Genomic DNA, 12,144 nt, shown 5'->3' on the forward strand with positions numbered 1-12,144 from the left:
TGCAGCCATAAAAAAGAATTAAATCATATCCTTTTCAGCAAGATGGATGCAGCTGGAGGCCATTATTCTAAGGGAATTAATGCAGGAACAGAAAACCAAATACCATGTTTTCACTTATAAGTGGGAGCTAAACACTGGGTACTTAGGGATATAAAGATGGCACAGTGGAAACTGAGGACTTCTTGGGGGAGGGGAGGCAAGGGGCAAGGGGCAAGAGTTGAATAACTGTTGGGTTATATGTTCAGTACCTGGGTGATGGACTCATTTGCACCCCAGATCTCAGCATCATGCAATATACCCAGGTAACCTGCACATGTAGCCCCTGAATCTAAAAAAAAAATTAAAGAAAAAAAAAGGAGTGCTCTAAAAATCATGTGAATTTGGAAAAAAATAAATACAGGTTTAGCCATTTTCAAATATTAGTTTGATTTAACAAAAAAAATGATGAATTCAAATATATGTGTATAACTGTAGGCAAGAAGCAATAAGCCAAAATAATAACTGTGGTTGTCTCTGGGAAATGAGATTTTGATTTTTTCTATATCGTTTTGTGCCTTTGTAAATTTCCACAATGGGCACATATCATTTAAATAATCATAAAAACAGTATTCATTATATAAAAAATTAATAAATAGATTAGTTAAGTACAGATAGAGAGTTATGTACTAGGTTAACAACTTTGCCTGCTAGACTTTACAAATGCTTGTTTAACAATGGAACACAGTAATCAAAGAATACCCAGAAAGCTTAGGGTGGGAATGCTTTTAGACACTATTGAATACACCCACACTTTTGCACCTGCAGTTTCACAGGCTCAAATGAGAAAACCTATCATGTTAATAAAAATAAAAATATTGGAGGGAGCGCCCTTCCAGGAGAGGGGGTGGCTGCCGTAGTGACAGCCTGGTGCTGCGGCTCTTTCCCTGCAGTCCTGCTGAGGAAGTGTGCATCCCTGGCGCTTCCTTCTCTTCAGGCGGAGAGCTTGGGATGTGGTAATGCCAGCCATACTTCTCAGAGCCGTGGCCAGATCTCACCGTATATTATCAAAAGCACATCAGTGCAGAAGAATTGGTCATCTAATGTTAAAACCACTTAAGGAATTTGAAAATACCACATGCAGCACACTGACAATACGTCAAAACTTGGATTTGTTCCTTCCTGATAAAACAGCTGGTGGTTTGAATAAATCTCAGATCCTCGAAATGAACCAAAAAAAAAAAAAAAGATCAAATACTAGCATGCTCTCTCCATTAAATGCTGCTTGTTGCCAAGATGAAAAAGCACACCTTCCAATCAGGAAATCCTTTGGTACTCACAGGAGAGTGACCCACAAACCAAATCTATTGGGTTCTAAATGGTTTATTAAAATATTAAAGAGGCATTTCTTATCTGTATCAACGGAAACATTTGTTCCAAAACAAGACTTTCCACAGATCAAGAGACCACTAAAAGCATCCAGGACCAGGCAGCCATCCAGGACCAACCTTCCCGTTCTGTCTGTGAACGAGGTAAAGTGGGGGTGGCCGCGGCTCTTGTGCTTAGTGATCATTGCCCACGCTAAACCAGTGTGCGTTTGCACCCCAGCCTTACCACCAACATAAGAGAAATGGCAGTCAACTCAGACTTCTTCATCAAGATCTTTGAAGCATAATAAATATTCAAAGGGATTCAAAATCTTAATTTTTAAGAATTAATGATACATATAAAAACAAAATACAGGCAATAAAACATGAAAATATAGTTTATAAAAGATTTAGTTATTGGTCTAAGGAAACTGAAAAAGAGGACTAGTATTAAGTCCAGTCTAAGAATGGAACTGTAAAACAACAACACAAAACCCATTAGAAAAAAAAAAAACTAGAAATTCTTCATCAAATTTAAAAAAAAATTGTAACTCTGCAGACAGATAAGCCTTTATTAGCCTGTGGCAACTGTGCGTGGGGCGGTGAAATGACACACTAGGATAGACTCCAAAAGCAGCAGGGGAAGAGGGCCTTGCTTTTTTATCCTCTTAAGGTTTAAGGGGGTATTTTTTATTCATCTGCAAGGGGTTTATGGGAATTTTTCTGCTACAATTTGCATTTCTCCTTTAATAACAATTTAAGGGTCAAAATCAAGCCCCTGGTAACCTTTGTATCTTGCATAATACCTAGAACTGTGCCTTGTACTTAAATGTTTATTAAATTGGAAAAGATCGGAAAGAGGCAAGAGGATCTTTAATGTCGATAGTCATCAACATTAAAGATATTTTAAACTTGATGAAGACTTCTGAATCTATCAGAAAACAGGTTAGAATGTCTGTCTTCAAGTCTTGATGCTGAAACGTAACCCCTGAGCCTGTTTAATTTTGGCTGTGTTTTTATTATGGTGTAGCTGACACCCCTTAGAAAGGTATACATACCTTTACTCATCCTCAGATCCTGAAGCTAGGAATTAACAAATGGTTTTTGTGTTGGATTCTGGAATGGTTTCAATTCTTGTATGGTTTCTGTGAACCCAGGATGTGAAGGATGGAAGCGTTGTGCAAGTATTGTTCCCCCTTTCCTTTTGCTGGAGCTTTGGGGTAACCTGGGAAATTCAGTATTTAAGTGTCCAAGATGACATTAAGTGTAAAAACCTGAATTCATGGCAGATCCAAAAAAGAGAAAGCTCAACTCATTTTGTTCTTTTGTTACATCTAGCAGCACAGTGCATCAGGTTTCTTAGGAAGATGCTGATACAGCCAGAGAATTCCCTAGGCTCTGTTTCTTTGGGCCATCCCTTAGACTTGGAAGCAATTTTCCTAAATACCATTTCTTATTTTTCCTTAGGATTTTTTTTTTCTACTTCCTTCCAGGAAAGGATTTGAAGTAATTTTCAACATTCAACATAGTTTCAAATGAGATAATAAATACTGTCACATATTAGTCAAAGCAAATAGTTGACACGAACAGAGAAATAAATGTTATAAAATACCTGAAATGAATAATCTAGTTGAATGTTTTGTTTTGAGAGGCCCAGTAATTAAAAGAGGAAATCGTCCTGGGATTTATTGTTTGCTGTTTATTGTTGTGGGGGAGGGCAGAGTAAAAACATAAAAATATCTTAAGAGAAATAATTTTTTCCGGCGCTGAAATTAAGGAGTCAGTTATTTCATGGGTCCTGTTATAGAAGATATTATATAACACGATAGACAATGACTTCAGTCGGAGTTTGGCAAAAAGAAGCCTATGCTGTCTTTCGGAAAGCACAGGAAAATAATAGAAAATCATATGTTTCTGGCTGGGTGGTGGCTCACGCCTGTAATCCCAACACTTTGGGAGGCCGAGGCAGATTACTTGAGGTCAGGAGTTCAAGACCAGCCTGGCCAACATGTTGAAACCCCATCTCTACAAAAATACAAAAATTAGCCAGGCGTGGTGGTGGTGGTGTGCGTCTGTAATCCCAGCTGTTTGGGAGGCTGAGGCAGGAGAATCTCTTGAACCCAGGAGGCAGAGGTTGCAGTGAGCCAAGATCAGGCCACTGCACTCCAGCCTGGGTGACAGAGCGAGACTCTGTCAAAGAAGAAGGAGAAGGAGGAGAAGGAGAGGGACATATGTTTCTAAAGTGACCTGAGATAACTTGAAGATTTTACTTTTCATAGAGAAAGCAGTCTTGGCATGACTAGGTAATATGTCCCCAGGACCAAGACTGACTTTCATCTGCCCCAAATTGAGGGCCACTCCATTTTCATACGGCCACCATAGTGCTGGTAAATCCTTTATACAACTCTTGACTGAGACAAGGAAAAGACTCTGCTTTGTGTCAGAAAGCATGTGGACTTTGTTTTGTTCCCATAGTTGCACCAAACTCATTTTGTTTAGCCCTGCAGAACAGCATGCATCTGGAGTTGGCTGAATGAGGTTTCAGTGATGCTCTCTGTTAAAATTAAATCTTTACCTGGCCTCATTTTCAGAGATCATAAACTGAGATATTCAACCCACATCCCATTGGCTTACAATTCCTAAAAGCAATAGTGGGTGCAGTGGCTCATGCCTATAATTTCAGTGCTTTGGGAGGCTGATGCAGGAGCACCGCTTGAGGCTAGGAGTTGAAGACCAGCCTGGCAACATAGCAAGACTCCCATTTCTAAAAGACTTTTTTTAAAAAAAATTAGCTGGGTATGGTGGTGTGCACCTATAGTCCTAGCTACTCAAGAGGCTGAGGTGGGAGGATCGCTTGAACTCAGGGGTTCCAAGCTGCAGTGAGCCATGACTGTACCTAACTCCATCCAGCCTGGGCAACAGAGTGAGACTCTATCACTAAACAAACAAACAAAAAAACAATAATAGCAGTACTTCTTGTTAATGTCTAGTCTTTGAAGAGAACAGCAGAGGATGGGAAAGGCAGGTCTGAGTGGCGTGGAGCCTGACACCAGGGAGAGAGTTTCCAGGCTAATAGCACAGGGTGTTACAAAATCACTAGTGAATTGTTAACCATTTTTTTGAAAAATGAAATAGAATAGAAAATAACAGAATACACCGCTCATGATAAAGGTAAATATTGGTTTGTGAAGCTTTTGTGGCAATTATTGGTGTGTAAGCATATATGTGTATATGTACTGTATATAATTATTTCTTATCATAGGTTGTAGTAAAAAAAACTTACAAGGTAAAGCATAATACTGGTAACGTAAAAATATAAAAAATAAAAATATTGTCTTCAATTTTTAATAAGCATTACAGAATTTTGTATTAATGCTCTCTGTAATTCTGATAGTCACCATCTTTCATTTAAAGAGCAAGCCAATGTATTTTAATCAGTTGATTAAAAATATGAACTACTAGATGGAATAAGCTATGAATTCAATTGTTAAACATAGGACTGTTCAGGTTATCATTTGTTTCTTTAATATGTCTTGGCAGTTTCCACCTTTAAAAAAATTCGTCCACTTGATCTAAGTACTCAAATACTATTTTTAAAATTCTAAATGTTAAAAGCAATACTATTTTTAAAATTCTAAGTGTTCAAAAGACTCATTAAGCCTTAGAAATATTCTAATAAAATGTCCAGGAATAAGAAAATCTTGGACTAAAAACCAAAATGAGCAGGCAAACAAAAAACAGAATTAGCTTATTATAAGGACAAAATAATAATGTTTATATGTGTTACACTTATTCTAGTAGTCCAGAGAGGGATACATATATTTTTATATACTGTCCTTTTCATATATTGTTAGATTTGTCAATATTTTGTAGAGGATCTGTGTGTTTATGTTCATGAGGGGTATTGTATTGATCTGTAGTCTTCCTCTTCTTCTCCTTCTCCTTTTTTTGAGACAGAGTCTCGCTCTGTCACCCAAGCTGGAGTGCAATGGCGCCCAAGCTGGAGTGCAATTGACTCAACCTCCGCCTCCGAGGTTCAAGCGATTCTCCTGCCTCAGCCTCCTGAGTAGCTGGGATTACAGGCACACGCCACCACGCCCAGCTAATTTTTGTATTTTTAGTTAGAGACGGGGTTTCACCATTTTGGTTAGGCTGGTCTCAAACTTCTGATCTCATGATCCGCCCGCCTCGGCCTCCCAAAGTGCTGGGATTACAGGAGTGAGCCACCGCGCCCGGCCGCTTTCTTCTTCTTGTAATATGTTTGTCTGGATTTGGTATCAAAGTAATGCTGGTTTCCCCAAGTGAACTAGAAAGTAATTCCTACTATTTTTCTGAGAAATAGTACATTTCCTCCTCAAATGTTTGGTGGAATTTTCCAGTGAAATTATATGAGTCTGGAGTTTTATTGTTAGAAGATTTTAAGCTATGAATTCAATTTTTAAAATAAACATAGGACTGTTCAAGTTATCTATTTGTTTCTTTAATAAGTCTTGGCAGTTTACACCTTTAAAGAAGTTTGTCCACTCAAATTTATAGGAATAAAGTTGTTTGTAATATCTGGGACACCAATGACATGAATATTGTACATTTTGATATTGTCTTAAAGGTTGATGAGGGTCTGTTCATTTTTAAATCTTTTTTCTTCCTGTTTTTCAAATGGTTTTCAAAAATTTCTATTGGCCTATTTTCAAGTTCACCGATTTTTCCTGTCTTCCTAATTCTGCTGCTTAGCACATGTACTGCATGTACTGAATCTTTTACCTATTGTAATTTTTTCTTCTCAAATTTCCATTTGATTTTTTCTTATAGTTGATTTTTCTGAAAAATCATATCTTTTCATTAAGTTTATTTTCTTTATGGATTATAAATCGCTTTAAAATCTTTGATAATTCTAACATTTGTGTCATCTTGAGTTTGGCATCTATTGATTGCCTTTTCCCTTGAAAACTAGTCACATTCTCCTAATTCTTTGTGTGTCAAGTATTTTGGATTGTGTCCTGGACATTTTGAATATTATGTTGTGAGAATCTGGGTCTTTTTAAAATCCTCTGGAGAATATCGATTTTTAAATGAGTAATCAACCCAGTTAGGTTCAGGCTTTAAGTTCTGTCTGTTCTTCTGTGAACACGGTTCTAACGTCACTTAAGTTTTCAAAGCCTTGGCTATGCTGCCTTGGGACTGTCCCACACATGTATCACCCTCTGGCGTTAGTATGGAGCTTGGGCAGAAGTTTATATTGCAGTTTAGTTCTCAAAGGCTTCGCTAGGTGGCTTTCAATCTGTCTCCTGTATCTGTACCTCAGGGATGAGGCTGGACCATTGCCAGTTTATACACAGAATCATGGGACCCGTAATCCAGTCCTCTCTGCTCCAGAATTCCTCCTGCTCTCTCTTGCTCAAAGTAGTTCCCCCTTTCTTGGTCTCCTGGCCAAAAAAGATAGGTTTTTATCAATTTCTGCTGTTCATACTGCCCACTGCAGTTCTGCTAGATGCTCACTCTTGCTTCAGAGCTGGGAGAGACAGGAAAAAAATGAAACCAGAAAACTGAACTCTACATGAGTTTCTTTGCCCAGTTCGACTTCCATTCCCAATCCAATAATGCTTTCATTTACTTTTCAGAGACTACAGGTGTACTCTAGCCAGAGCTTTTACTTGTTTTTGTTGTTGTTGTTGTTGTTTGTTTGTTTGTTTTTATTGAGACAGAGTCTTGCTCTGTTGCCCTGGCTAGAGTGCAGTGGTGCAGTCTTGGCTCACTGCAACCACTGCCTCCTGGGTTCAAGTGATTCTCGTGCCTCAGCCTCCCAAGTAGCTGGGATTACAAGCTGCGCTACCACACCCGGCTAATTTTTGTAAGTTTAGTAGAGACAGAGTTTCACCATGTTAGCCAGGCTGGTGTTGAACTCCTGACCTCAAGTGATCCACCTACCCTGGCCTCCCAAAGTGCTGGGATTACAGGTTTGAGCCACTGTGCCCGGCCACTTTTACTTGTAAGTGGAGAGACACATGGGGTATAGTAACTTACTTGATCAACACTGAAAGTCCTTTTTTCACACTTATTTTTAAGCATTTTTCTATACCATTAAAATTTTTAAGAATACCATCTTATCATTTCATTATATTCCACTATATGTATTTTAATTATGCATCGATTCTCTTAAACCGTTTTTGTTGTTGTTGTTTTTTGTTTGTTTTTGTTTTTTTGAGACCCAGTCTCACACTGTCACCCAGGCTGGAGTGCTATGGCACAATCACAACTCACTGCATCCCTGACCTTCTAGGCCCAAGTGATCCTCCCACCTCAGCCTCCCCAGTAGCTGGGACCACAGGCATGTGCCACCATGCCCCAGCTAATTTATTATTATTATTATTTTGTAGAGACGGGGTTTCCCTATGTTGCTCAGGCTGGTTTCAAACTCCTGGGTTCAAGCAGTTGTCCCACCTCGGCCTCCCAAAGTGCTGGGATTACAGGAGGGAGCCACCATGCACAGCCCAAAAGCTATTTTTGTTTACTTCTAATATATTACTATTATATATAACACTGTGACATAAATTTGCATCTTGTTTTCTGATTATTTAACATATATTTTTGGATACAGAATTACTAGTTCAAAGATCACAAAGATGGGCTGGGTTCAGTGGTTTATGCCTGTAATCTCAGTGTTTGGGGAGGCTGAGGCAGGAGGATTACTTGAGGTCAGGAGTTTGAGACCAACCTGGGCCTGTCTACAGAAAAAAAAAAAAACATAGCCGGGCATGGTGGTGCATACCTGTGGTCCTGTGGCTACTCAGGAGGCTGAGGCAGGAGGATGGCTTGAGCCCAGGAGTTCCAGCTGCAGTGAGTTATGATGGGACCACTGCACTCGAGCTTAGGTGGCAGAGTGAAACTGTTTTTGTTTTTGATTTCCCTTGAGTTGGCCAGACTCTGTCTCTTAAGGAAAAAAAGTCACAAAGCTGAAATTAAAGCACCAGCTAGTTTGTGTTCTTTTCTGGAGCCTCTTGAGAAGAATACACTTTCAAGTTCATTTATTTTATTGGCTGAATCTAGATCTTTGAAATTGTAGGGCTGAAGTCCCTGTTTCTTTGCTGACTGGCCGCTAGGAATCTCTCAGCTCCTAGAAACCACTCTCAGGTTTTTGTCCCCTGGCTCCTTCCATCTTCAAGGCCAGCAGGGGAATTACTTTCACATCAAATCCCTTGCACATTGTGCCTCTCCCTGTCTTCCTGTCTCTGACCACTCCATCCTTATTGAAAGGGCTCATGTGATTAGATTAGATCCACCTGGATAATCTCCCTATCTGAAGGTCAACTGGTTTGGGACAGTAGTTAGTCCATTCTTGCACTGCTATAACGAAATACCTGAGACTGGGTAATTTATAAGGAAAAGAGGTTTAATTGGCTCACAGTTCCACAGGGTATACAGGAAGCATAGCAGCTTCTGCTACTGGGGAGGCCTCAGGAAACTTATAGTCACGGTGGAAGGCAAAGGGGGAGTGAGTCATTTCACATGACAGGAGCAGAAGGAAGTGGGGTGGGAGGTGCCACACACTTTTAAACAACCAGATCTCATGAGAACTCACTATCATGACAGCTCCAAGGGGGATGGTGTTAAACCATGAAACCACCCCCATGATTTAATTACCTCCCACCAGGCCCCACCTCCAGCATTGGAGATTATATTTCAACACGAGATTTGGGTGGGGACACAGATCCAAACAGTATCAGGGACTTTAATTACATCTGCAAAATTCTTCACAGTAATGCCTCAACTAGCATTTGATTAAATAAGTGGATGTTACACCAGGGAAAGGGAATCATCCCTTAGGGACGATCTTAGGATTCTGCCACTACAGGGTCACATCAGAAAGACACAAGATACAACAATCAATACATATAAATTGCTAGAGTATTATTGTTTAGGTCTGTGGACTCAAGAGACTCCAATAGCTAAACTTCTTTAAAAGTGACCTTAATCAGAATGTTTGCCTCGGTTCACGTCAGGTTTTGCCAGACATCACTAATAGTTATCTGTCAATCATACATCTATCAGAGATATAGCAAATACATACATTCCAAGTACTACAGAGAAGGAAGAGGGGCCTGAAATGTTATTTAGTGTCCACTGAGTTCCCAACAGCCATCAGGTCATTCCATCCCCATTCTGCTTCTAAGATGGGTATCAGTGTCCTCATTTTCTGAGAATTCCGAGGCTCAAATTGTTTAGTGAATGACAGTGTTGCACAGCCAATACTGATTTCCAGCCATGAAACATGTAAAGTCCACTGTCAACGTTAACCAGTATTCACACAATAAATAATAAAATATATTGAAAAGTGGGGCAAGGAGGAACAAGAGGCAACTTGAAGGGCCTCCAACAGCTAAATCTGGGATCTGTGCCACAAAATGATAGCAATGGATAACTCAGAATAAATTATTGCCCATTAGTCTATATTGGTATCAATAAATACCTGAATAAAGAAATGGGTGAAAGGAAAGCTCTTCCTTTATAGCAGGGGTCCCGAACCCCTGGGCCACAGGTCACTACTAGTCCATGGCCTGTTAGAACCCGGGTTGCACAGCAGGAGGTGAGTGGTGGGCAAGTGATCAAAGCTTCATCTGTATTTATAGCCGCTCTCCATCGCTTGCATTACTGCCTGAGCTCTGCTTCCTGTCAGATTAGCAGCAGCCTTACGTTCTCATAGGATTGCTAACCCTACTGTGAACTGTGCATGCAAGGGATCTAGGTTGCAGGCTCCTTATGAGTATCTAATGCCTGATTATCTGTCACTGTCTCCCATCACCCCTAGATGGGACCATCTAGTTGCAGGAAAACAAGCTCAGGGCTCCCACTGATTCTACGTTATAGTGAGTTGTATAATTTTTTCATTATATATTACAATGTAATAATAATAAAGTGCAAAATAAATATAATGCACTTGAATCATCCCAAAACCATCCCCCACCCCCAGGTCTGTGGAAAAATTGTCTTCCATGAAACTGGTCTCTGGTGCCAGAAAGGTTGTAGACCACTGCTTTACAGAATTCCAATTAATGTAGAAGTCATAATAAAAATAAAAAATTTTTCCTGATTTCCTCCCTCCTCCCACCCTCCACCTTCCGATACACCTCTGTGCATCATTCCCCTCTGTGTCCATGTATTCTCATCATTTAGCTCCCACTTATAAGTAAGAACACGTGGTGTTTGGTTTTCTGTTCCTGTGTTAGTTTGCTAAGGATAGTAGCCTCCAGCTCCTGGATACTAGGCTTAATACCTGGGTGAAATGAAGTAATTCTGTACAACAAACCCCTATGACCCGTGTTTACCTATGTAACAAACCTGCATATCCTGCACATGTACCCCTGCAATTAAAAGTTAAAAAAAAATTTTTTTTACCAGCATGCAAGAAGAATAGAGTATCTTTCTTTTCTCTTTTTTTTTTGAGATGGACTGTTGCTCTGTCGCCGATGTTGAGGTGCAGTGGCACAATCTCAGCTCACTGCAACCTCTACCTCCCGGGTTCAAGCAATTCTCCTGCCTCAGCCTCCCAAGTGGCTGAGACTACAGGCACACACCACCACATCTGGCTAATTTTTGAGTTTTTAGTAGAAACGGGGTTTCACCATATTAGTCAGGCTGGTCTCAAACTCCTGACCTCAGGCGATCCACCCGCCTCAGCCTCCCAAAGTGCTGGGATTACAGGCATGAGCCACCACACCCGGCCAGAATAGAGTATCTTTCTATACTCCTATAGACAAAGATATTACAAAATTATCATCCTATGAAAAGATAATTAGAGAGTAATCAGCCAAAATAGGTAAGGAGAGAAAGCATTATAGAGATCTGTCAGGTAGTTATATAATTTTTAAGTAAGCTATTTTTCTAAATTAAAAAAAAATAGAAAATTACCATTTGACATATACCAGAGCAGTAAGGCAGTAAGGCAAGACTCATCAATCCTAAAATTTGTGGGCAGAGTATAAGAAATGGAGTATTTACTGTCTCAAAATATTTTCCCAGAAGGTAATAATTAATTACAAAAGGGAAAACAGTAACTTTACAAAAGAGAAACCTGGCAGACACCATCTTAACCAAGTAATCAATGTTATGATTACTGATCAGACAAGCTGAGATTCTTGTGCCTGTTGACATGATGCACTGATACATCAACATCACTTCCATGGAGTTCTTACCAAAAGGCATATTTTTAAGAAACATCAGACAAACCAAAATCGAGGGCTATCCTATGAAATACCTGAGCAGTGCTCTTCAAAAGGTACCTAGGTCATGAAAAGCAAAGAAATTCTGTTTTTAGATTAAAGACGACCAAGGAGATATTATAACTAAATATAACATGTGAACCTGAATTTGACGCTGGGCTAGAAAAAGAATAGGACAATGGTGAAAGTCGAATAGTCTATAAATTTTATACTTGTTTTAGGTTTTTGACATATATCCTCTAAGAGTTGTCTGAAGTCATTCTTTCCATGTCCTCAAAATCACACAAGAGAATTTTATCAATGTTAATTTCCTGATTTTCATAAGTGTACTGTGGTAATTTAAGATGTTACATTAGGGAATTGGGGTGAAGGGTTATAACACATTTAAAAACCCACATTTTACCTCAATTTATCCACAATGAAATTTTGCTGTTACCTCAAGTTTACTTAGTAAACAACTTTTTTAAAGGACGGAATTATTTTAACTCTTTCTGTTTTCTATATATAGACTGCCCCTGACTTGATGGTTTGACAGGATTTTTCAGCTTTACCACAGTGTGAAAGTGATATAAATTTAGTACATTTAA

General features: G+C 39.4%; 1 protein-coding gene across 1 annotated transcript; it reads left to right on the forward strand.

Annotated features, from left to right (window-relative positions):
* Positions 1-987: 987 nt before the first annotated feature.
* Positions 988-1,601, forward strand: LOC739614 (required for meiotic nuclear division protein 1 homolog). Its single transcript, XM_054658622.2, has one exon. It carries the CDS (start codon positions 996-998, stop codon positions 1,599-1,601), a length of 606 nt encoding a protein of 201 aa, XP_054514597.1. The 5' UTR covers positions 988-995.
* Positions 1,602-12,144: the final 10,543 nt, after the last annotated feature.

This window comes from Pan troglodytes, chromosome 11 (genome assembly GCF_028858775.2).
Source record: "Pan troglodytes isolate AG18354 chromosome 11, NHGRI_mPanTro3-v2.0_pri, whole genome shotgun sequence".
In the NCBI taxonomy this organism is placed as follows: Eukaryota; Metazoa; Chordata; class Mammalia; order Primates; family Hominidae; genus Pan; species Pan troglodytes.

What these genes read in the sequence shown, in the direction of transcription:
- LOC739614 (XM_054658622.2), top strand. Translation starts at nt 996, where the DNA reads ATGCCAGCCATACTTCTCAGAGCCGTGGCCAGATCTCACCGTATATTA.